Below are 25,538 nucleotides of genomic sequence, written 5' to 3'. Positions count from 1 at the left end.
AGTGATATATGCTTATTCATTCAACAAATATATATTAGGTGCATATCATATGTAAAGTGCTACTCTTGCTGCAGAAGGCTGAGCTGCAAAGTTATGGGAAGACATGGTCCCTGCCCTTTTGTAGATAGCAGAGGAACAAAATACAAATATACAGCCTTATGCACTATGTACATTAAGGAGTTTCACATCAAAGTGCTTTGGGAGGTCTGGAAGAAGAGGTCATGACTGTCTGGGGCCAAAGACTGCTTAATGGAGGAATGGGGCACTTGGATGTTTACGAGACAGTTTTGTCACAACAGAAGTCACAGAGAGGTAGGGAATGCCAACCACTAGAGACCCATGGCTCAACAAACAGAAAGAACATCGTAATATCTAACTCTCTGGTTTGCCCCGAGGTTGCAAAGCAGGAGCAGTCATAATCATGCGGATTATGCTACAAATAATCAGGGATGGCTCATTACTATGCATTTAGGATACTCCTGAAGGAGAGGGGAATACTGAACCTGAGCATCCCCAAGAGGTAGTATGGTGTCACAGGAAGAGCATGGGGTCTGAGCCTAGAGGCAGGAAGACCTGGATTCAAATCCAGCCTCGGAGACTTACCAGCTGTGTGACCCTTGGCAAGTCACTTCACCTCTGTCCTCCTCAGTTTCCTCATCTGCAAAATGGGGATAACAATAGCACCTACCTCCCCGGGTTATTGTGAGGACCAAATGAGACACTAACTGTAAAGCACTTAGCATGGCACCTGGCACATAGTAGGAACTTGATTCATACTTGTTTCCTTTCTTCTTAAAACACACAATTTTTTTACGTGTGTTTGGCACAGTTTGGGATTTTTGGACACACTGGAATTTCGCAAATATAATCTTTCCTTCCTACTCTACCATGCAGCCTTCAGAAGACCTGGGTTTAAATCCCAGTCCTGCTGATTACCTATGGGACTTTGAGAGTATTAGATTCCTCCTCTGAGCCTCAATCACCTTCGATAAAAAATGGGGGGAAGGATTTACTTAAATGATTTCTAAAGCTACTTCCACCCCTGATTCCTACAATCCTATGGGTACTTCCTTAATATCAGATGCTTCATGACCTAAGTCACAGGATCATGAAAATCACTCAAAGGCACACTTGTAATGAAGACTACTGGGCTAAATAACCTCTACCCCAAATGAGTGAGGGGATGTGGGGGCATAACAGCACACAGCAAAGCCTTACTGTGGTCACCTGTTTCATTCCCAGCTTGCTCCTTCTTTTCTCTCATAGCACCCAGTAGGGGATAATATGAATAGCTAGCCAGCACTTGTATATTGCTTTAAGGTTTATAAAGCAGTTTCTAAGTACTCTTTCATTTGCTCCTGGGAGGTAGGAGCTATTATTATCCCTATTTTGCAGATGAAAGAACTGAGGCAGAGGTTAAATGACTTGCCTAGGGTCACACAGCTACTAGGTGTCTGAGACTGGATTTGAACTTAGGTCTGCTTGACTCTAGGTCCAGCAATCTATCTACTATGCCACCTAGCTGTCCTGTTAACTGATCTTTCATTTCCTTTTCTTGACCATGGTTAGAAAAGGAACAAGAGCAGATCAAAGGAGAAGGGTACTTTAAGACTACATTCAACCTAAAGGTGGAAAGAATTCCAATAAAATGGTCTCTTTTTATTTAAACTTTTTAAAAAACTGAAATGTAAATGTGCATAAGGGCCTGTTTACAGTATCAAAGAAGAGCCAAGTTGCCATGGTAATTACTTATTTCCCCATAAAGAAATCACCATCTAGAAATCATGCATGACTCATTAGCATGTAAGTTGCTGGTCACAGATGGTCAGGTTTGCACACTTCCTTCATGTTTATCATGAATCACTAATGTTCAGAAGGGTGGAGAAATACTATAGGATTTTGGTGAGATACCACCTTCATTATTCTTGTGAAATCAATGACTGTACAATGAAATTTCATTAACTTGTCCTAAGAGGGTTGGGGGGAGTACAAAATAAAGCAAGAGGAAGGGCAGTTTTACTTAAAAAGTATAAATACAGAGGGAAAATATTTTAAATATATTTTGTTTCTTCAAAATGCAACAGGAGCTGGGAAGAGGGACTGATTCACTAGTCATAACTCCTAATATTTTAATAGATATGATTAACTTGTAATTAGCACAGTCATCTGCAAATGATCCTGCTCATGTGGTCCTTGTTGGAAGAGAGGCAGTGGATTCAAGAAGGCATGGGTTCAAGTCTTACCTCTGAAACAAAATGGCTCTGCAACCCTGACAAAGTCAAGCCCCTCTCAGAGCCCCAGGCCACTATCTCCCATCTAAGAATGTCCTTAAGGGAAGCGACTGGTTTTGCTCCTGTATCACAGGGCTAGGCACAAAGCAAGTCCTTAATGGATGTTTGATTATATATTTGTATCATAAATTACAGAGGGTAGAAGGACTTTCCTCATAGAAAGTTCTCTATACCAGTGAAATCACAGGTTCAAAAAAAGTATGTGTGGGGATAACTTGATAGTATAAGAAGACAGGCACACAAATGTAATGTGCATTACATTAGTTTAACTCTAATTCCGATCCAACCATTATGCAAAGCAATTTGGAATCATGCTAAAAAAGGAGGGGGGTGGGGAAGAAAGAACTAAAATGTTCATGCCTTTAGATTCAGATATCATACCAGGATGACCAAAGTTGCCATATACACTAAAATATTCACAGAGGCACTTTTTGTGGTAGCTAAGAACTAGAAACAAAGTAGATGCCCATCAATGGGGGAATTGCTATAGAAATTATAATATGAATATAGTAGCCTATTACTGTGCCATAAGAAATTATACATATATACATCCACATGTATGTAGTTGTATATACACACACACATATATATGTATACATATATATATCTATATATATATAGATATATATATGTATATGTATATAAAGAATTCAGAGAAGCATGGGAAAAGGTGAACTGATACAGAAAGAAGTACACAGAATCTGGATAACAAAAGTCATAAAGACCACAATAGCACAGACAGAAACAACCCCAAAACCAAATGCTGTGTAATTGTGAACAAACTTGGCCTTGGAGGGCCCTGAGAAACCCCTTCATAGTAGAATGGGATGGAATGGAGTACCGTATATACCAGGAGATGTGATTACTATGTAGTTTAGTTTTGCTGAATGATTTATTCCCCCTTCCTTTTATATTTCTGTTCTAAGTGATGGCATACTGATTAGAGGAAGAACATGCTTAGAAATGAAGGTGATATAAAAATGAAAGGTATCAAAATATAAGAGAAAAAATTTACAAAAAGCTAAAATAACTTGTTAGCCTTTATTATTAAGTAAACATGTCTCTTGTGCCCATCATTACTTTGCTTAGAAAATCCTTTTTTTTCTCTCCATTGATTCTGCATAGCCAAATGGTAACAGAATTTTTGGATCACCCCAAATTCCAAAATAATAGAATCTGAAGCAAGGAGACTTTATTGTAGCTTTTCTTTCCCTCTAGGCTCTGTAAGAATGAAGGAGCAAGAGCTCTGATGACTTTTTACTTGTTTCTACAAATACAAAAATATTTATTATGCATCTATTACATGTCCAAGTCTGTACTGGGCAGCAAGGAAGGGTCAAAGTTGAGATAAGATGAGGGCCCATGCCCTCAAAGAGGGTAGATAGTCTAGCAGAAAGCTTTTCTTACCCCCTTTTTACATGACTCAACAATTCATTCCATTAAACTATAATCATTATTTTAATAGTTGAGAAAACATTGAAATCAAACAGGGACATAGCTAATGCTTGGGAAAAAAAAAAAAAAGGAGTTTTACTCATATATCACAAAAAAGCAAAGATTTAATTTAAATCAGATCCCAAAAGATTATGTCTGTTCAAACACATGTATACACACACGCATATACACACATACATATGCTTATAGGCTTATCTTCTCTGATTACAATAAAACTAATTAGGGAATAAATAATGTTTGAGGCTGAACTTCATTTGTTCAGGCACCCAAGTTCAATTTGCATACTAATAGTTGCATATTTTCCTTTAATAGATGCATGAAGTGAAAGCAAATATAGTAAATGAATAACTATTTAAGTGTGAAGTTACCCAATCCTGATGAAAAATCTGAAAATGAAACAGCCACAGTTCCTATTTATTTCTTCTATACTAGGAAATAAAGCTAATCACAGAATGATATGATAAATGCCAGTTATTTCAGAGTGGTATAATGACGGAGGAACCTCAGAGCCTTTCCTATAAAAAACCACAAAAGCTCATGGAAATGAGTAGTTCCCTCGTTGGGCTTTATTTTTGAGATTTGAAGCTAGAAATGTATGTATGCACAGCTGCTGGGCTGTGCAGATGTTTTCCCCAGGTCCTTAGGACCTGTCAATATTTTCTCATTCTATTTCTGGTATCTATTAAATTGTCAGGGCAGGTTCCCCTCATCAGCCATCAAAATAGGGCTCCACCATACCCAAAGACATTCCTTCCTTTGAAGTGAAATCAACCATATAACAGAGTGTGTGTTTAAAAAAGGGTTAAAAGGCACAATATAATTGTCTGTGTCGCAGGTGTATAGCTAACAAGGTGCTAATTGGGAAACTAAGTGAGAATTTAAAACACGTACACACACATACATACACACACACACACACACACACGCTATCAAACTAGATATCTGTGTCATATGAGAAGACTGCAATACAATTACCCTAGAGTATATTAAATGCAAAAGCTATGATAATACAGTGTTATAGATGTAAATCTAAGCCCACAAGGGTGGGAAGGAGAAAGTGGTAGGGGTTCTTATAGTGCCATTATCATCTTACCAGAATGCAGAGCAGGTATCATGGTATTCACGATTGTGGAAGTCTTAAATAAATAATGCAAAACAACTTTCGAGGTAACCCCCGCTTCTCGCTTTCTCATGTTTCTCCCCAAATAAATGCATTGGGAATTCTTTCTAAATATTCATCTTTGAGATGAGACTGTCTGGAAAACTGGAGTCTTTACAGGACATTTTATTTCTTGGTCCCCAGTCTAAGAAGCAATAACATTTTACGAGTTTTAAAATACCTAAGCATTGGAGGAGAGTGCATTAATAGTTTAGGGCAACTCAAGGAAATGTCCTTAAAACTTTCGTTTGAGATTAATCTTTAGTGATGATTGGAATTTACTTAAATGTATTCAATTCAATCAAATAAGCATTTATTAAACACTAGGTAGAAGGCACTGTGCCATGCTCCACGGATACAAAGATAAGAAAATAAAAGGTGACTTCAAAGAGCTTATTTTATCTGAAGGCATACAATATGTAAACAGACAAGAAAATACATGATAACACTGGGATGAAGAGAAAGCACTAATAACTCTGGGATTCAAAACCTTGGGCTTCCAAAGCTTTGACCTGACATGAGATGAACTTTGAAAGATAGAAATTCTAAGACACGGAGATGAGAATTGGGCAGCAGCACAATGGATAAAGTGCCAGGCTTCAAGTCAGGAACTTTGTGAGTTCAAAACTGGCCTCAAACACTTAGTAGCTGCGTGACTCTGGGCAAGTCACTTCACCCTGTTTGCCTCAGTTTCTCATCTGTAAGATGGGCTGGAGAAGGAAATGACAAGACACTCCAGTATCTTTGCCAAGAAAACCCCAAATGGGGTCATGAAGAGTCAAACACGACAGAATTAAATGAACAGTAACAGTGACAACAGATTACACATTAGTTTTTTGTCTAAGCAAAGACAGGTAATATTTAGGTTATGATATTTCAGATAAACTCAAATATTCTTCTATTTTAAATAAAGTAGTGTGGAAGTCTCTATGGAAACAATAATGAGGTTTTTTTTTTCCCCTTTGTGTAGGATGATAGAAATCAGAGATACAAAGGGCTTTTCTCTATTCTAGGTGATTTTATCTGTTTTATTGTCCATCCTCTTTCCAGAAGACTGGGGAGAAAAAAAAATCTGCTTTACAGCCATAGACTGCATCCTTAACCTTTTCCATCCTTCAGATTTCACTTTGTACCTAATCAATGCACTTACATATTATATAATATAGCATGGCAGGGGAAAAAAAAAATCATAAAAAAAATCAAACAACAAATCAACAAAATCACTCAAAGGCAACAAAAAAGAACTTAACCATAAAAAGCTACTACGGTGGCGATGAGCAAGACATGAACTCAGAAGAAAATAATTTGAAAAGAGCTACAAGCAAAACCTCAAAGAAAAATGCTAATTGGACCAAGCCCAACAAGAAATCCTAGAAGAGTTAAAGAAAGAAATAAGAGTGATAGAAGAAAGGTTGGGAAAAGAAATTACAATGATTCAAGGAAATCATGAAAAGAGAATTAACAGCTTGACAAGAAGAGGCACAAAAAATACTGAAGAAAAAAAACTCCAAAATTGGCCAAATAGAAAAAGAGGTACAAAAGCTCATTGAAGAAAATAATTCCTTAAAAATTAGAATTAGGCAAGTGGAAGCAAATGACTCTATGAGACATCAAGGAACAATAAAACGAAGTCAAAAGAATAAAAATTAGAAGATAATGTGAAATGTTGAAAAACAACTGACCTGAAAAATAGATTGAGGAGTGATAATTTGAGAATTATTGGACTACTTGAAAGTCACGATAAAAAAAAAGAGGCTAGACATCATATTTCAAGAAATTATCAAGGATATCTGCCCTAAAATCTTAGGCCTGGGGGGTAAAACAGAAATTTTAAAAATCCACCTATCACCTTCTAAAATAGAGCCCACAATGAAAACTCCCAGACATATTATAGCCAAATTCTAGAGCTTCCATGTCAAGGAGAAAAAAACTTCAAGCAGCCAGGGGAAAAAAGATTCAAATGTCATGGAGGGCTTGAAATATGATATTCTAGAAGGCAAAGGAGCTATGATTGCAACCAAGAATCACCTATCCAGCAAAACTGAGTATAGAAAAAAATAGATATTTAATGAAATAGAAGACTTTCAAGAATTCCTGATGAAAAGAACAGAGCTGAATAGAAAATTTGATTTCCAAATACAAGACTCAAGAGAAGCACAAAAAGGTAAACATGAAAGAGTAATCATAATGGACTCAATAAAGCTAAACTGTTTACATTTCTATATGGGAAAATGATACATGTAACTACCAAGAAATGCATAATTAATAGGGCACTTAGAAAGAGTCTACATAGACAGAGGGTGCAAGTGTGAATTGATTATGCTGTGATGACTTCTAAAAAAATGAAGGGGTGAGAAAGAGGGATGCATGAGGAGAAGAGGAAAAGGAGAAGTAGAATGGGGAAAACTTTCTAATATAAAAGGAACTTTTATAGTGGAGGGGAAAATGTGAGGGGGTAAGACTGGGCAATGCTTGAACCTCACTCTCATCAAAATTGGTTCAAAGAGGGAACTCAGGTGAACATAGAAATCTATCTTACCCAATATGGAAGTAGAAGGGGAAGGGGATAAGAAATATGGGGGGGGGTGCAGAGAAGGGGGTTATGATAAAAGGGGGACAGATTAGGGGAGGCAGTGGTCAGGAACAAAATAGATTTTTTAGGATAGACAGGATAAATAGAGAGAAGGATATATAGAAGAAAGTAGGATGGAGGAAAATACAGTTAGTAATCCTAACTGAATGCAAACAAGATGAGCTCACCCATAAGACAGAAGTGGATAGCAGAATGGATTAGAAATCAGAATCCAACAGCATGTTATTTATAAGACATACCCTTGAAACAGAAAGACACACACAGAGTTAAAATGAAGGACTGGAGCAGAATCTCCTATGCTTCAGGTAATGTAAAAAAGGCAAGGGTATCAATAATGATCTCAGACAATGCAGAAAGCAAAGACAGACTTAAAAGAGACAAGCAGGGAAAATATATTTTGCTGAAAGGTATAATAGACAATGAAGTTATGTAAAAAATTTTAAGGGCATATTTCTCAGATAAAGGTCCCATTTCTCAAATATATATAGAGAACTGAGTCAAACTTATTTAAAAAAAAAAAGCCATTCCCCAACTGATAAATGGTCAAAAGATATGAACAGGCAGTTTTCAGAAGAAGAAATCAAAGCTATCTATAATCACATGAAAAAATGGTCTAAATCATTATTGATTAGATAAATGCAAATTGAAAAAACTCTGAGGTACCACCTCCCATCTATTAGAAATGACAAATGCTGGAGGGGATGAGGGAAAACAGATAAACTAGTGGAGTTGTAAACTGGTCCAACCATTCTGTAGAACAATTTGGAATTATTCCCAAAGAACTACAAAACTGTGCATACTCTTTGATCCAAAAATGCTAGTACTAGGTCTGGACCCCAAAGAGATTTGAAGAAAGGAAAAAAGATGCATATGTACAAAAATATTCATAGCAGCTCTTTTTGTGCTGGCAAAAAATGGAAATAGAGGGAATGCTCATCAATTGGGCATGGCTAATCAATTTGTGGCATATGATTGTGATGAAGTGCTATCATGTTTTAAGAAATGACAACGGGGTGGTTTCAGAAAAAAAAATATGGTACCATCTATATGAACTAATATGCAAAGTGAAGTGAGAAGAACCAGGAGATCACTGTGCAGAGTAACAGTAATGTTGTAATAATGATTAACTGTGAAAGACTTGGCTACTCTGATCAATACAATGATCCAAGACAATTCTAAAGGAGTCATGATGAAAAAATGATATCCACCTCCAGAAAAAGAAGTTGGAGTAAAAACTGAAGTATAATTGTTTCACTTTTTAAATTTTTCTTGCATTTTTTTGGGATATGGCTAATATGGAAATATGTTTTGCATGCTTTTACATATATAGTTAATATCATTTTGCTTGCCTTCTCAGTGGGTGGGGGAGGGGTGGGAGGAAGGGAAAGAATTTGGAACTCAAAATTTAAAAAGAAAAGAATGTTTAAAATAAATAAATAATAGATGGGGGGCAGCGGGGAAACCAACAACAGCAAGATAGGTAAGAATCTGGTCAGCCAAATGAAGCCCAGTGTTATCTCCTTGGATGTGCTACAATATTCAATCTGAAACATGAGCTGCACTTCAGACAGATAGATAGAGAGATAGAGATAGATAGATAGAGAGAGAGAAAGAGAGAGAGAGAAATACATCATATGTTCTCTTCATCTGAAGCAACAACAGAATTTTGCCCCTGTTCCAGAAGTTTTATGGCAAAGGTGACTACAAACATTTTCCGATGGAGCTATGTTTGCTTGTGTATGCTCCTATCCAGGGGTAGGTAGGTAACCACGTGTGGCCTTCTAGTCCTCAAATGCAGCCTTTTGACTGAATCCAAACTTCACAGAGCAGCACTGATAAGTGTAAGCCCAGAGATGACAGGGAAGCCTTTAGTCAGGGTTCCGCAGGTTCCAGAGAGAGAATTTGGAAAGGTCATGAAGAATTTTGGAGCTCCAGGTAAGAGCTTGACATTGGCATTGGATTTACTCTCTATATACAGTATCCATCTTGCCCTACTCTGTGTTGCCTTCCTGACCACACTGTAAGATCTCTGAATAAAGGAAATGAGCTTCATCTTGTTTGTTCACGTGGCATCTATAATAACAATTAAATGAGCCCTTGGCAGCATTGTGAGATGGAAAAATAAAATCAGATTTGCAATCAGAAAACCAGGGTTCAAATCCAGCTTTATTACTTATTACATATTTGACTGTGGGCAATTCACTAAACAACTCTGGGAGTCAGTTTCCTCATTTGAAAAATGAAGGGACTGGGTTAGAAAATCTCTAAAGTCCCTTCTTACTATAAAATTTGCTGTTCCTGACCAGTCAGCATGAACATTGTAGTTGTTTATACTGCCTCATCATTTCTTTTCTCTATGCCTTCCTATTAGGGGAATGGAAAGGAAATAAGTATTTATTTAGTACCTACTTTGCCTAGTACCATGGAGGGAGTTAGATGGTTCAGCGGCTAGAGCACTAGGCCTGGAGACAGGAGGACCTGAGTTCAAATATGGCCTCAGACACTAGCTGTGTGACCTTGGGCAGGTCACTTAACCCTGTTTGCCTCAGATTCGTCATCTGTAAAAGGATCTGGAGAAGGAAATGGCAAACTCTTCCAATATCTTTACCAAGAAAACCCCATGGACAATATTGGTGTGCTATAGTCTACAAGGTCACAGAGTCAGACATAACTGAAGAGCTGAACAACACCTAGTGCCAGACATTGTGATTAGTGCTTTACGTATATCATCTCATTTGAACTTCACAACAAATCTGCAAATGAGTGCTTTATAAATCTTATCTCATTCGATCCTTACAACAACCCTGCCAATAGGTGCTATTATTATCTTCATTTCAGAGTTAAGGAAGCTGAGGCAAACAAAGATTAAGTGATTTGCCCTGGGTTACATAGCTAGTAACTGAATGAAGCCACATCTGAACTCAGGTCTTCCTGACTCCGGGCTCAGCTATGGAATGCGCTAGCTAGCTGCCCCCAGAGGCTATTAGCCACTTCTAGGCTGAACAAAGGAAAGAGACCGCTACTCTTTCCGTGTCTTAATGACAAAGACTCACACATAGGTATATATGTATATACATATATTATATATGTTATATATATACATATATGTATGCATACATATATGTATATGTGTGCATATGCATACACACACACATATGGGGGGAGACTGGAGAAAATAGGATAGTGAGGTACATATCACATATCTGGGGAATTTAAAGGTTTGAGATGTATTCATCTAGCCTGCTGCAGATATAATAAAATAAGGAATCCATTTCTCAGAGAGACATGCAGGGTGTAATAAGGATAAACTTTAACATAGCTTACATATAAAAGGAACTAGCCTACATGTGACAGATATAACTGGCAGCTGAGATAGGTTAAGTGGGCACTGGAGATCTAAGGATTGTGTTTCTGTGTGTATTTAGGTTAAAGAATACCTCTGCTTTGTCCTGCTGATGTTCATTCAAAGCATGTGCCTTTTGGAGTCTTTGCCCTTTATTGTGGATTTCTCTCATTTTTATCAGCTGTGGTTTCCCCCTTTTGATATCCATCCATATTTTTAATCTTCTTTTAACACCCTGTTGTATTTTTCTTTCTTGTCTCCTTTAAATCACAAAACTTTCAAAATCATTCACAAACCCATAGGCAAGTCCCTGACCTAAACGTAAATTCTTAGATTCAGTAACAACTTTTAAAGTATGCATTTATACGCATACATTTATTCACACCAACTTTTCAACCTGACAAGCACAAATGGCAAAAAACAACCACCAAAAAAATAGGTGGGAGAACTCATCAAAAGTAAAAGGTGGTGTGTCTTGGCTTGAAATCCACTGCAGCAAAGGGCATACAAATAATAAGTTTCAACACAAAGAGGTAGAAATGATGTATAATGTGGAAGTCTGTTTATTACCACTCTCAAGTGCAATTTTAAATCACAGAATCTTAAGAGTTACAAGGGACCTCAGATATTGTTCTACACGACCACCTCATTTTATAGAAGATGAAATTGAGATGCAGAAAGAAAAGGCAATCTGCTCAAGGTTGCACAGCTAGTTTGCTACCAGAATGGATCAATTTTTCCATAAATTCATGATGTCAATGTGGACACTCTTCTCACCAGAGCTAATTGCAATCCATCCGTGTCTTCTCATCTTTTGCAGTTCTTGCTTATGTCTTTCCATAAATCCTGCAGAGAAGATCTAGCCAATATCTTGGATGCCTTCTTCCCAACACTTTAATATTTATGGAGATCAAGGTCATACTCAGGCTATTCAGCTGTTCTATCTTGCTCTCATTATACAACCAGTTCACCTCCTTTTCTGATCGCACATGTCCTTAAGGATGTTTTATAAGCCATGACACAGTAAATGAAACATTACTCATTTATCTTTTAAGATCTTATAGCAAAGTCCCTTGGCCTATACACTTATACACAGAACAAAACAAAAATGGTTCTTTCAGTTCCTTGAGTTATGTGATGAAGTACATATCCTCAGCACAGAAAGACAATTCCACTGATTCATCATACATACATTCGTTGTGTTTCCATAAGCATTGATGGATCTATTATCCTTCATCCTTTCCTTTGCTTAGACCTCTTACAAGCAACATGATCCACTTTTAAATTGATCAGCCAAGGTTTGGAACTCTGGGTGAGGCCAGAAATTGAACCAACGTGACCAGCCCATATGGAGACAACCTCACGTAAACAGTTAAAAGTGAAGATTCCTACATCTGTGGAGACTTAGCCCATAAGGACACTGAAACTGTGACCTAGGGCTTCACTAGCGTAGTGCTAACTAGCTACCCAAATTCTTCTTGCCATGCAGGGAAGTAGCACAGTAATCTCTAGGAAATGTTTTCTTTCTTCTACTCTGTTAAAATTTTTCTTCATGGTTCAGCTTAGGTGCAAAGGCATATTTTAATGGTATTGCTGAAATAGATCTTGATCCCACTCATTTTTTTTGGATCTCTTTTACCTGTGTCTCCTTTGCCAGCAACATAACTCTGCCTTGCATGATAGATACTTCAATCACAACTATGAATATGAAGAATCTCCTCCATTAGAAGGTTAACTCCTTGAGAGGGACTACATTTTCACCACTATATATCGCAAGGCTGAGCATAGTACCTTGCATATAGTAAGTGCTTAAACAAGAGTTAGAGGATTCGAAATGAAAGGCAATTGTATCAGTGACTTGACTCAGGACAACAGGGTCAGAGTCACTGGTGTCTTGAACAAGAGGAACAGAGTGCCTACACATGTTTCACTGGTTGACAGATGTGCTTAACATAGGATTCACAATAGCAACAGTAATCATGAGGGTAGCAAAAAGCAATAGCAGAGGTTGAAGAAGCCAAGAGCTAAGAGGCTCTTAGGCTCAACTGAAGATGTGCTGAAGGCACAGGAGAATGGGAATCTCTAGCTCAGGAGTCAGGAGCCTGTGGCCTCGAGGCCACACGTGGCCCTCTTGGTCATCAAGGGCACCTCTAAGGTTGGACTCAGTGGAAGGACTGCCCTTGAGGAGCTAGAGGGCCACATGTTGCCTCAAGGCAGCTGGTTCCCCACCCCTGCTCTAGCTGTTGCCTAAATGGCCAAAGTGGGGCTCTTGCTCTAAGGCATTCCCTCCTACTGCCACCAGTCCTTGTCCCTGACCCCAATTTGGTTTTTAAACAAAAATATCTCTTTGGTGGGATATGTGAATTTTAATCATAATGTAATTATACTGTTCTCCCAACCAGATACTTTCCCTAAATCACTTCAGCACTAGGTAATCTAAATAACACTTAACTTAGTCTGTGCATAGACTGTATATCACAGAGGGGGAAAGTCTCTTATTCCCACTTTTCCTAGAAATATTATGATGAACCATTATTATTAAAGCATACTTCACACACAATCACAGAATCCTGGAACTAGAAGAAACCTCAGAGGCCATGCAGTCTAATCCATTCCTGAAGAGAATAATTTCTGCATCACATCTGACAAGTAATCATTCAACCTTTATTTGTCATCCTGCCCTGAAAAGGGAATCCATTACTTCTGAGGAACACTTTGGGAAAGAGCTACTTAGGATTTTTTCCTTTCAGTTCAGTTGTTTTTTAGTTGTGTCCAACTCTTACTGACCCCATTTGCTTTTGTTTTTGTTGCAAAGATACTGGAGTGTTCTGCCATTTTTTTCTCCAGCTCATTTTACAGATGGGGAAACTGAGGCAAACAGGGTTAAGAGACCTACCCAGGGTCACACAGCTAGGAAGTATCTGAAGCCAGATTTGAATTCAGGAAAATGAGTCTTCCTGACTCTAGACCCTGAGCTTTATCGCCTGCACCATCAAAGTGCCCTTTGTTTTTCCTTACCTCCACAAATTTGCTTCTTTGGAACTTCCACTCATTCCTCTTAGTTTTACTCACTACAGTCAGGCAGAGAAGAAGTCTGTATGCACTCCTATTTAATAGCCCTTCAAATACTTGAAAGCAGTAATCATATGCCCTGCTAATTCCTCTCTTTTCCTGTTCAAACACCTTCAGTTCATTCAGTCATCCTCATACGGCATGAACTCAAAGCCTTCACTATCCTTGCTGCCTCACCTGGGCCCTTTTCCAGTTTATTGATGTCCATACTAAAGTGCGGTACCTAGAAATGAAAATAATGGTCTGGATGTGGTCTAACCCAGGGCTTCTTAAACTTTTGCCACTCGTGACCCCTTCGGCACTACTTAAACTAAGGGTAGTCTCAGGATGCACAGTTTAAGAAGTGCTGGACAAAAGAAAGGTACAAAAAGATTATCATCAAGCTTGTCCTACGCACTCAGCCAAGTACAGCACTAGTGGAATAATAGTCAGCTTGCAGTCCCCTTGCTTCTCTTCCCCCACGACGTTTTCAGATGAATCTATTCACCCTTCTGCCTTCTAGTTCTTGTGGACTGGATTTTTTTTTTAATCCAAATTCATGTTTATCCCTGTTAAAATCCATCTTATTGGATGTGACCTGATGTTCTAGCTTGTCAAGATATTTTTGCATCTTGCTGTCACCCAAGAGCATTTTCATGTTACATTTATGCAAGTCATTGATAAAAATGTAAAAGAGCATAAAGCTAAGCAGGGATCCCTGTGACACTTCCTTGTAACCTTGTAAGATGACACTGACCCATTAAAGCCTCTGCTGGTTCTGCTATTTGGCCAGTTATGAATCCACCAAATGGTACTGCTGTCTCATCCACATCTTTCCATCTTTTCCACAAGAATGGCATGAGAAAACAGCACACAGACTGTGATTATTCTTCATGCTTAGCCATGAACAGTTGCTTTTTTACACATGAAGAGAATCATTTAACCAATAACAGATAATTTGCAACAATATAAATTGCAAATATAAACACACAATAAGCAAGACACATGGTATACTGTGGAAACAAAAAATAAATGATAAGGAAATATTTCTGTAAGATTTATGGTTTGGAAATAATTTTTATGTGCATGCATTTCTTAAATGATCTGGATTTTGACCGTGCCACTGGTAACTGTGCCTAACAAATTATTAAATTATTAAGTTTGAGATCATGTAGACATGACTACCTAGTGAAAAAGCAAGTGGGAGTGTGGTACCTCTTAATTCTAAGGAGGATGGAACAGAAAACAGGAAAAGAACACTGGCACCTGAAACAAGGGATTTAGATTTTTTTCTATTTTTGAGGTCACCAAGGTGATGGTGGTGCCATATGTTGAAATCTGGTGAAGTAAATCAAAAGATCATAAAATTTTGGGTCACAGATTAACAACCAGTAGGAGTCTTGAAGGCCATATAATTCAGTCCCATCATTCGACAGATGAGGAAACTGAGGCAAAGAGAGGTTAAGTGGCCTACCCATCTATGTCACACAAGTAGTAAACATCTAAGGTGGGATTTGAACCCAGGCTGTCCTGGCTACAAGTCCAATGCCAGTCACTGTGATACACTTTCAATAAGGTTTAAAACATTCAGCTATCTTAGTGTGTTTATTGTGTGTATGTATGTGTTTTAATTTAAAATTGAGTTCAAGAGTCTGATGCTAGAATAAAGAGTGACAGTCATTTTTACATAAATTAACATTTAAGTCTCTATATGACTAAATCTTTTGGACTGGGATATTAATGACCCACAGTCTGTTGCTTGGCATAGTGAATAGCACAATGAACGGACTTTGGACAGTCCAAAGTCTGTTCCGTTCCTACTTCTGACTCTCACTACCTGAGGGATTACAAACATCAATTAACCTCTCAGATCCTTGTTTTCTTTTTCTGTAATAGAGCAATAACAATGTACGTACCATATATCTCACAGGGTTATTCCAAGGAAAGTACTTTCCAAACCTTTAGGGTCCATATAAATATGAGTAATTTTTATTACCATAGAAGCATCAATCTCTCCAGAGGATCATCAAAAGTTCTACCACAGCAACACCTTGTTAGTGCATTACTAATGATATTACCTTATCAATGCAGACAACTACAAAAGCAAATACTCTTCTATTAAATCCTCATTGTTTATTGTTAAAGTTTATTTCCTTTCAAGTTCTTGGTCTTTTCATTCTCATTAATAAAATGATTAATAAAGATTTATTAAGTGTGTCTCATGTGTCAGGCACTATGCTAAGCATTGTGCTAAACTCATAATAAAATAGATGCTTAAATAATTTTTGTAAATGTTCTTACCTGAAATTGTATATTCTGATTGATATCAGCCACACGAAATTGTTTCAGGAACCTCTCATCTTCACTCCAAAATATGCGAATGTCAGGGATATTATACAGGATCATGGCCAGCCTCTCCAATCCCAGACCAAAGGCCCAGCCAATAGTGTTTCGAGCACCAGCTTCAACAGAATAAAAATTTTTTTAAGGATGATAATCTAGGAGCTTAGAGTGCCATGTAATATCCCCCTGGCATTCATTAAAATCAATTGATAAGTATTTATTAAGTACTTACTATGTTCCAGGCACATAATTAAAGTGCTAAGGATATAAAGAAAAAGCAAAAAGTCCCTGCCCTAAAGGAGGTTATGCTTTTTACGGATGAGACAAAATATCTGCTACACATACAAGATAACATAAACCAAGCAGATGGAAGGTAACCTCAGAGGAGATGTCATTAGTAGCTAGGGGGAGGGGGATGAAGACCATGGAAGGCCTCCTGAATGAGGTGGCACTTGAGTTAAATTTAACAGAAGTAAGAAAGGAGAGCATTATCATCATCAAACATAGTATTGAGAACCTACTATGTATGAGAACTGTGCTACACGCTGGGACTACAAGTAAGAATAAAATAAGAGGAAAGAGATGGGTGATTAGATGTACAAATATGATAGGGAAGACAAAGGTTGGAGAGCAAATGGCAAGTACAGAATATTAGAGAAGTGTGAGCCAATGGTGATAAACTATACTATACTCCCCAAGAAATCGGCTGAGGAGCAAAGCAGGGAGGTTTGACAGTAATTGTCAAAAGGAGTGCATGTAAATCCTTTCTTCAAAAAGTTCCTGGCAGTGGAGACAACTGCTGTACATCACTGTAGCAGAACACCACTTCTAGACTCCGGTTTCTCTCTCAATCACTGTCTCTTAACTTTTTAGTACTGGAAAGCAAGACTCTATATGTTTTACCTTCAGGCAAAACAAAGACACCGTGCACAGTAAAAACCACACGTATATGCTGACAGTATCACAACATCAAATTTTCAGACAAGTACAACAAAACTACTTATGTTCTAAGAAAAATTACTGCACAAAATCACCCTTTGTAATCCTCAACAACAAGGAGGACTCAAGGTAAGAGCTTCATTGAGCCTTAGTTTTCTCATCTGTAAAATGGAGACAAATATGGAACTTCAGAGGGATGTCATGAGTATGAAATGAGATGGTTTATGTAAAGTATCTTATAAACTTTAAAATGCTACATAAATGATTATTTGAATGATGAAGACTTACAATATTGTGGTTTTTTTCTTCTTAAAAAAAAAAGCCATGGTAAAAGCCACAGGATTCATGGTTTTCATATGCTGGGGCAGCTAGATGGGCTAATGAATAGGGTATCAGGTCTACAGACAGGAAGAACTGAGCTCATGTCCGAACTCAGACATTTACTAGCTATGTAGCCTTGGGTTCTTTTGCCTCAGTTTTCCCAATAAAATGGAGATTATAATGGCACCTATCTCCCAAGGTTATAATGAAGATCAAATGAGATAATAACTGTAAAGCATTTAGCACAGTGCCTGGTATATAATAAATGTGTAAATGTTAGCTATCATCATCATCGTTAACATCAAATCTTTAGAAATAGTTACATATGGCAAGTAAAAACTAATTCACACTTCAAGTCAGACCAAATCTGTCTCTCTCTTTGTCATTATCTTCATTTATTTTTCCCCCTTCCTTGTTTTTTTTTTCTTTTCTTCTTTAATAATACTTTTCTAAGAATGGAAAATCAGCTTTGGTCCTCCTGTCATTGTATCTACGCTTTTAACTGGGAAGTTTCCCCATTTTGGCTGAAGAAGTCCTTAAAGAGGGTATCTTATTTGTGTCTCCTACTTTATAACCATTACTTTCCTTGATCCCTGTGAGGCAGATGAAGCAAATATGAGTATCTCCATTTTAGAGATACTCTAAGTATCTCTAGAGCAAGGCAGAGAGAAGTTAAATAATTTGTCATGGCCACTCAGATGGGCAGCAGAGGGACTTGAACCCATGTAATCTGACTGCAAATCTAGACCTCATTCTACCATACCATGCTCCCTTTAAAAGTTAGAGAATACAAAGAACAGACAGTTGAGGTGGGGACCAGACTTAAGTTCTTTCTTTTTCTTTTGTTTTTCTTAAGACAGGTATCAGGACATAGTGCATAGGAAGCTGGCTTCAACATGAAGGAAGACCTGAGTCCAAATTCTGCCTCTCAGCTGTACTGACTGTGTGACCCTGGGTAAGTTACTTAATCAGTCAGTGTTCTAGGCCAGTGGTGTCCAACCCAAATAAAAATGGGCCACTGATTTGTACATAAGGATCCCTACAGGATGCATATTAACTTAGAAAAGTACATATTGACATTATCTATGTTCCACTGTATTTTGGGACAGCTAGGTGGCACAGTGGATAGAGTACTGGGCTTGGACTCAGAAGCATTCATTTTTATGAGTTCAAATTCAGCCTCAGGCACTTACTAGCTGTGTGACCTCAGGCAAGTCACTTAAATCTCTTTGCCTCAGTTCCTCATCTGTAGAATGAGCTGGAGAAGGAAATGGCAAACCCCTCCAGTATCTTTGGCAAGAAAACCGCTAAATGAGGTCACAAAAAGTCAGACACAACTTAACAACAACAATGACTATATTTGCATTTATTTTGTTAAATATTTCCCATTTACATCTTAATCTAGTATAGAGGCACTTGTCTGACCCCTCTGTTCTAGGTAACTCTATGATTCTAAGTTGCAGAGAAGGTATTGTCCAGTATTGGTAGAGGGAGTTTCCTTATCTGGCAGTTCCCTATACCAATGAAATCATAGGTCTATCTTTTGTCTTTACATCATATTGCTCTTTGGATTCTACTTTTCTCATGCTGTATCGCTTCTCCAAACCTTCCTATATTTCTTTAAATTCTTGATCTTCTTCATTCCTTATAGCATAATAATATTCCATAAGACCCTTGCTGTACTTTCTCTGAGGTCTCCATTTATAAATCATTGCTTTTCTAAGTCACATGCTCTTAACTTTTGATCTGGTTTCCTGCCTCCCCACCCCGTTCTTTATCCATTCCATTGTGTTTCTTTATCTATTCCATTGTCTATTCATGTCACTGTAGCTATGTTTCTTTTAATTTGTATTAATGGTTTTCAGTCTTTACTTTTTCCTTCCTTATTCTACTTCCCTGTTTTTTTTTTCTTTCGTTTTTCTCTGGTTCCTCACTACAACCACAAACGTTAATGAAGTGACTTTAGTCGAATCTTAGTGATGGTACCCATGTGCTTAGTGAATACAGTCATTTTTGCTCCAATAAGAGTAAGTTAGCCATTCCCATTGAGGTACACACTGGCATCTCCAACATAGAGATTGTTTCCTTTCAAAAGTCTGTTTGTGCATCAGTCGTTTGGAACTAATGGCTAGCTTTTTCAGGTCAGGCAACAAAAGCCCATTTAGCCCACAACGCAGTTGAAGCATTACATATTTGCAATGAAAAATAGTAGAAACTGACATTATAGAAATACTAGTAACACAATCACAACAGAAAAACAATCACATTGTATAATCTAGTTCTTTTTCTGTATTGATCACAGAATCTCACAGTTGAAAGGGGCTTTAGAAGTGTTGGAGTCAAACATCTGTCTGAACAGGAATTCTCTCTACAATGTCCCTCCTCCTCACCCCCATCCTCCAAATGGTCATCCAGCTTATACTTGAAGAACTCAAATGAAAGAGACTCTTCCTTATGAAGTATCCCATTTCACTTCTAGATAGCTTTGAAAAGGGACTCTCTTCTGCCTTTCTTTGTACTACCAGTGCTTGGCACAGTGCCTGGCACATCATTGTTATTGCTGCGTCATTTCAGTCATATCCAAGTCTTCGTGACCCCATTCAGTGTTTTCTTGGCAAAGATGCTCGAGTGGTTTGTCACTTCCTTCTCCAGCTCATTCTACAGATGAGGAACTGAGGCAAAGAGAGTTAAGTGACTTGCGCAGGGTCACACAGCTAGTAAGTGTCTGAGGCTGGATTTGAATTCATGAAGAGGAGCCTTCGTGACTCCAAGCCCAGGGCTCCATGCACTGTGTCACCTAGCTGCCTGGCACATAGCACATGCTAAATATTTCTATTGACTGACTGACTTGAGTTATTAGGAAGTTTTTCCATCTATTGAATTGAAACCTGCTTCTCAGCAACTTCCATTTGTCAATTCTAGCTGGGTCTCATGGGACTAAGTAGAATAAATCTAATCCCCTTTCCACATATTTTGTTTATTTTTATCTGGACTCTCAGTACACAAATTCCCTCTACTGGTGAAGACCGTCTGCAATTTAGAGTCTTGTGAAGAAGTTCTTTATAGTGAGACACAAAGTAACTTGCCCATGTTAATACCCCTAGTGTGTGTCTGCCAGAGGCATGACATGAACCCAGGTCTCTCTAACTAAGGCTGGCCCTTCATGCAATAAACCACAAGGTCTCTTCTCCATAACAACCTTTCAAATTCTTGTAGGAAGTTATTATCCCTCCCAGTAAATTTTCTCTTCTACAGCTAGATACGTTAACGTAATTTTTTATTTATCTTGAATGTTGGCATTCGAAGAAATTCAGGTTTAATTAGAGAAGGAAATTTATAAAGATGTTTTGTAGCCATCCTGAGGGGGACTTGGGGTATTTTCCAAGGCTTTAAAGATACTTGACAACAGCCTCTCCTCAGGCTACAAATGCACTCTGATCTTTTATACACACACACACACACACACACACACACACACACACACACACACACACCAGCTGCTACAGGAAACATGAGAAAGGATTATACTACTTTTAAGGAACTTAGCCATCAATTAATAACATTTATTAAGCCCCCACTATGTGCTAAACCTTGTGCTAAGCAGTGGGGATGCAAAAAGAGGCAAAAGACAGTCCCTTCCCTCAAGGAGCTCACTAAATCTGAAGAGCTTTACAATGTTATTTTATTTTTCAACTGTATTTTTCAACTTCCTTCCAAATTTAGACTGAAATTTCCTAAGGGCCAAGGACCATGTCTTCATCCTGCTCATGGTGCAATGTTTTATAAGCAATAGCTGCTCAATAAATATTTGACTGCATTCCTGAAAGGGAAATGAACAAGAGGAGCTAAAAAAAAAACATTAGCCACTGCTATCTACTTCTTAAATGTGATCTTTAGAAAATATGTTTATGTATCATTTTATTTTTTATTACTCAAATTAACCTGGTGATAGGATATTATAGGAATATGGGCCTTAGCCAGTTGGATGATAAATATTTACTGCTGAGATTTTTTTTCTCAATCTTATGGTATACTCATTCCTTTAAAAGCGTATTTCAAAAGTTTAACTTGTATATGTAGAAGCCTACTTATCAAGGTGTTTGCTAATATCATTTAGATATCCCTACATTTATTATCCGTCCTCAATTTAAGTTCTATAATCACTCATATTCTCAAAATATATTTTGAAGATGTTTCTGCTCCGTGGATCTACATTAAGCAAAGAGTTTACTAGTTTCATTAGTTTTTACAAAGATCAAAATGAGATATACTAGTCAGAGACCTCTCATGTTTCTGCCCTAATATATCTTGAAGCAGTTGTTTTCAAATGCATTCTTGTGGTTCCTATTTAAAAAGATGCTAATCTATTAACACATACTGTTAGTTAATTAATATTTATCAAGTGTCTGCTTATGTTACACATATACTTAGAAGACACTTAAGGAGCTTATAGTCTAATTGGGAAGATACAGAGTCAAAAATGTGATTAATGATATAAGAGAGCAAATGATGAGCACCAAATTAATGGTCCTGACTATCCTTCCCGTAGGAATTGAGCCCACTCTGGGGAAGAGGAAAAGGAGGGAAGGCACTGAGTGATATCAGAAAGCTTCATGGAGGAGCTGAGATTTGGCTGTGTTCTTGCCAGTCACCTAGCTATAGTCTAGAGATTTCACTCCTTTCATCTCTGGAAGTCCAATCCAAGGCCCTGGTGATCTGAATGATGTATATCTCACCTGATCCACCATTTCAGGCAGGCTCCAGCCAAGTTATGCCCCGTCCATTTTCTTGTCACTCCTTCCACCTTCCCTCCACCTTTCCTCTTTCCTTCTACTTTCCAGTTCAAGGAAAAGGGGCAATGTGCAAAAATAATATTTCAGAGGGACTAGAAAGAAAGGGACATTATAGCACTTAGTGATTGGCTGTATATAAGGGGCAAGAGTGAGAAAGGGTCAAAGGATTCTCTAAAGGTTTTAGCTTAAATGAGGAGATCTCATGGTCCATGGTGCCTGACTACAAACTGAACCACATTTCTAAAACTGAACTTTTAACCTTCCCCCTCAAAATGGCTCTTCTCTTGTTGTTCTATACTCAATAAAAGAAATGTGAATGAATGTTGGTAGCAAGCCTTCAGTGGAAAGCTCCTGCTGGTATTTAGAAATTTTCTGGGGGGCATCAGAGAAAAGTTAGGGTTGGAGATACAGACTGAAAGTAATCTTCATAGAGAAGAGAGTTGAAACCACAATAGAAGATAAATCTGAGGGAGAGGTTAAAGAGATAAGCAGAGGAACCAAAGACTGAACCTTGGGGAATGCCCACAGTCATAGAGAGGGAGGAATAGCCAGAAGAGAAGACAGAGGAGTATTAAAAATTAATTTATCACTGGGACTCTAATTCTTGTTTTACAGATGGGAAATTTCGTTGATCACAAATGTGTTTTAGAGGCATTAAACTGAAAGGAAATATATAGGTGCTATTTTAAGAGTAAATCTATATGCTGCTATTTTTATCAGAGAAGAGAAAGCAGCCAAAACAATTAGAGGAATAAGAGTATAATGGTATCAGCCCCAAAACGAATTATCAGAAAGTTCTGGGAAGAGCAGCGACTCTTCTCTTTAACACTGTCAGTGCTGGATTTGTGAGCAACTACAGAAACAGGGACTATCAGTAGGATCCAAAGCTGATAAGGTGGGATACAGTAGTAGTAAACGGTATAGATTATGGCTGGAAGACTATGTTGTCTAATAAAGGAGATGAGCCGTAAGTACAGTGAGGAACAGTCCTAGGATATGAAAATCAAATGGTACTGTTAGCACTGGTATTCCTTTAGGGAGCAGAAACACTGACTATAATATACAAGAGTTTAGCTTCTGATGACCCCTATTTATATCTTCTAGACTGATGTCCTTCACTCCAGGTGCCACAGCTCATTACTTGCACTATTAGAACAACGTCTCCACATTCTAGGGTCAAGGAAAACAACCACTGTGTTCTCCCAGCTGCTACCGCCCGCCATCTACCTTCTTCAGGGGCTAGAGAAGTCAGGGGTTGGAGACTTGGCTAGATGAACATCGGCTGGACTTTCTGGAGGACAGGTTGTTCTTACCACAATGCAACTGCCATCTCACATTCCATGTGAGTTCCTCCCCCAGCCTAGCCCTGCCCTTCTCCCCCAGCGCTGGCCTCCCCAGCACAGTCTCACAGTGTCCCAGGATTTTGGATGGGCAAGAAGATCACGGTTTCAAAGGACCTAGAAGGGTCCTTTAGGCACAGTTAGTATAATTCCCTAATTTTACAGGTGAGAAGATCCACCTCTCCCATTAACATCTTGTGTCCCAAATGCTGAGTTCTTTGCCTTGAGGTTTCTACTTCCTTGTTCCACGTGTCAGAATTGCTAGTTTTGGTTCTGTAGAGAGGTTTCAGTTACAGTGAGTTCTGAGAGTGAACCCAAGATTTAAAGTATATAGACCAAAGTGGCTGAAGGGCTGGAATCAGTATCTAAGCCCCCATTGAGAAAGGGGGCACAGGTGAAAAGTAAGGTTAACAAATGCAGGCTGGGAGCCAAGTCCTAGAGGTACAAGCCGAGTAAAGAGTGTATATGTAAAATAAGATTCCTGGGTATAGGCTAGACATAGTGAATCATCCTTAGCCCAAGGAAAAAACATGGAAGGAGACTAGAAATAGGGTCTCAAGATGCAGAAGAGTCGGAGAATCCATCAACATAATAATACAAATATAATCATAGGATAATATTCTATACTAGAAAGGACCACACAGGCTACTAAATTGAATTCCCTCATTTTATAATGACTTTCACAAAATCAGACAAGTAGTAAGTATTAGAAGTAGAATTTGAACCCAGGTCCTCTGACTCCTGAGTCAGTGGTTTTCCCACTCCTAGGAAAGGGGCTATATATCATCTGTCCCACTTTTATGTACTCTTCCTGGTGTGATTAGATCAGGAGTAGCAGGTGTGTGATATTCCCCAGAGCTACACAAGAGTCTGCAAGTGCAAGTTACTGCACCATAAGGCCACATCCTTAGGGAGTCCGAACAGCAATAACAAATATACTGTATGGCTCCCACCTGCCATCTCTTCCCTCTAGCTCTCAGATTAAAATGCTCTATCATATTCATAGGCGAAAACCTGTCTCCACTAATTCTGAGACAGAAATGCTAATGTTTTCTATTGACTAGCAATGTAAGAGTCCCCTAGGAGAGTGTCTGGACTTATGGACGCTTCTAACATAGCAGACACTTTCCCAATATCTGGCAAACAACAAGATATTCTTGTGCCTATCACCGATTGGGACCATTCTGCCAGCAAGTAATGACATTTCTGAAGTTATAAATGTACATATGCAAGTATATACAGAATATATTAGAAATAACTGAATATAAAATAAGTGGTATTTATACCACTTATTTAAGCTGGGGGGTGGGGGTGGGAATCAAGGAAGGTTTCCTGTAAAAGGTAGTGCTTTTGTTAAACCTTGAAGATATTCTATGAGATGAAGGGGAAGAGGGAATGCATTCCAGGCTCAAAAGCATGGAGAAGGGTAATGAAGTGTCCTGTAATTAGAATAGAGATTGAGTCAATGAGGAAAGAAAGAAAGGAAGAAAGAAAAAGAAAGAAAGAAAGAAAGAAAAAGGGAGAAAGGAAGGGAGGAAGGAAGGAAAGAAAGAAAGAAAGAAAGAAAGGGAGGGAGGAAGGAAGGAAGGAAGAAGGAAAGAAGGAGGGAGAGAGGGAAGGATGGAAGGAAAGAAGATTGAAAGAAAAAGAAAGAGAGGGAGGGAGGGAGAGAGGGAGAGAAGGAAAAAGGGAGGAAGGATTATAATGATATAAAGATGAATGAATAAAAAACAAATAAATAAATGAAGGAAACACAGAGCACCACCACCACTCCCCCGCCTCCCCCCTATTTACTAACTACAAACCAACATTCAGGAAGAACATACAAACCAGCAGTCAACAAGGTTTATACTCTGACAGATGCAGCTTGTCAAAAGGGCCCTGGGTGCCCAAGGGGACACAATAACAAT

General features: G+C 38.3%; 1 protein-coding gene across 1 annotated transcript in view; it reads right to left on the bottom strand.

Moving 5' to 3' along the window:
* FARS2 (phenylalanyl-tRNA synthetase 2, mitochondrial) overlaps nucleotides 1-25,538 on the bottom strand; it is a 681,824-nt gene that overhangs the window by 244,363 nt on the left and 411,923 nt on the right. Inside the window, exon 5 of the mRNA XM_036734460.1 lies at nucleotides 16,194-16,354. Within this exon, the coding sequence (XP_036590355.1) occupies nucleotides 16,194-16,354 (161 nt within the window). The remainder of the gene's footprint in view (nucleotides 1-16,193; nucleotides 16,355-25,538) is intronic.

The sequence above is a fragment of the Trichosurus vulpecula genome, chromosome 1, assembly GCF_011100635.1.
Source record: "Trichosurus vulpecula isolate mTriVul1 chromosome 1, mTriVul1.pri, whole genome shotgun sequence".
In the NCBI taxonomy this organism is placed as follows: domain Eukaryota; kingdom Metazoa; phylum Chordata; class Mammalia; order Diprotodontia; family Phalangeridae; genus Trichosurus; species Trichosurus vulpecula.
Note: the sequence above shows the minus strand (reverse complement) of the source record. Positions and strands in the feature narration are given on the sequence as shown.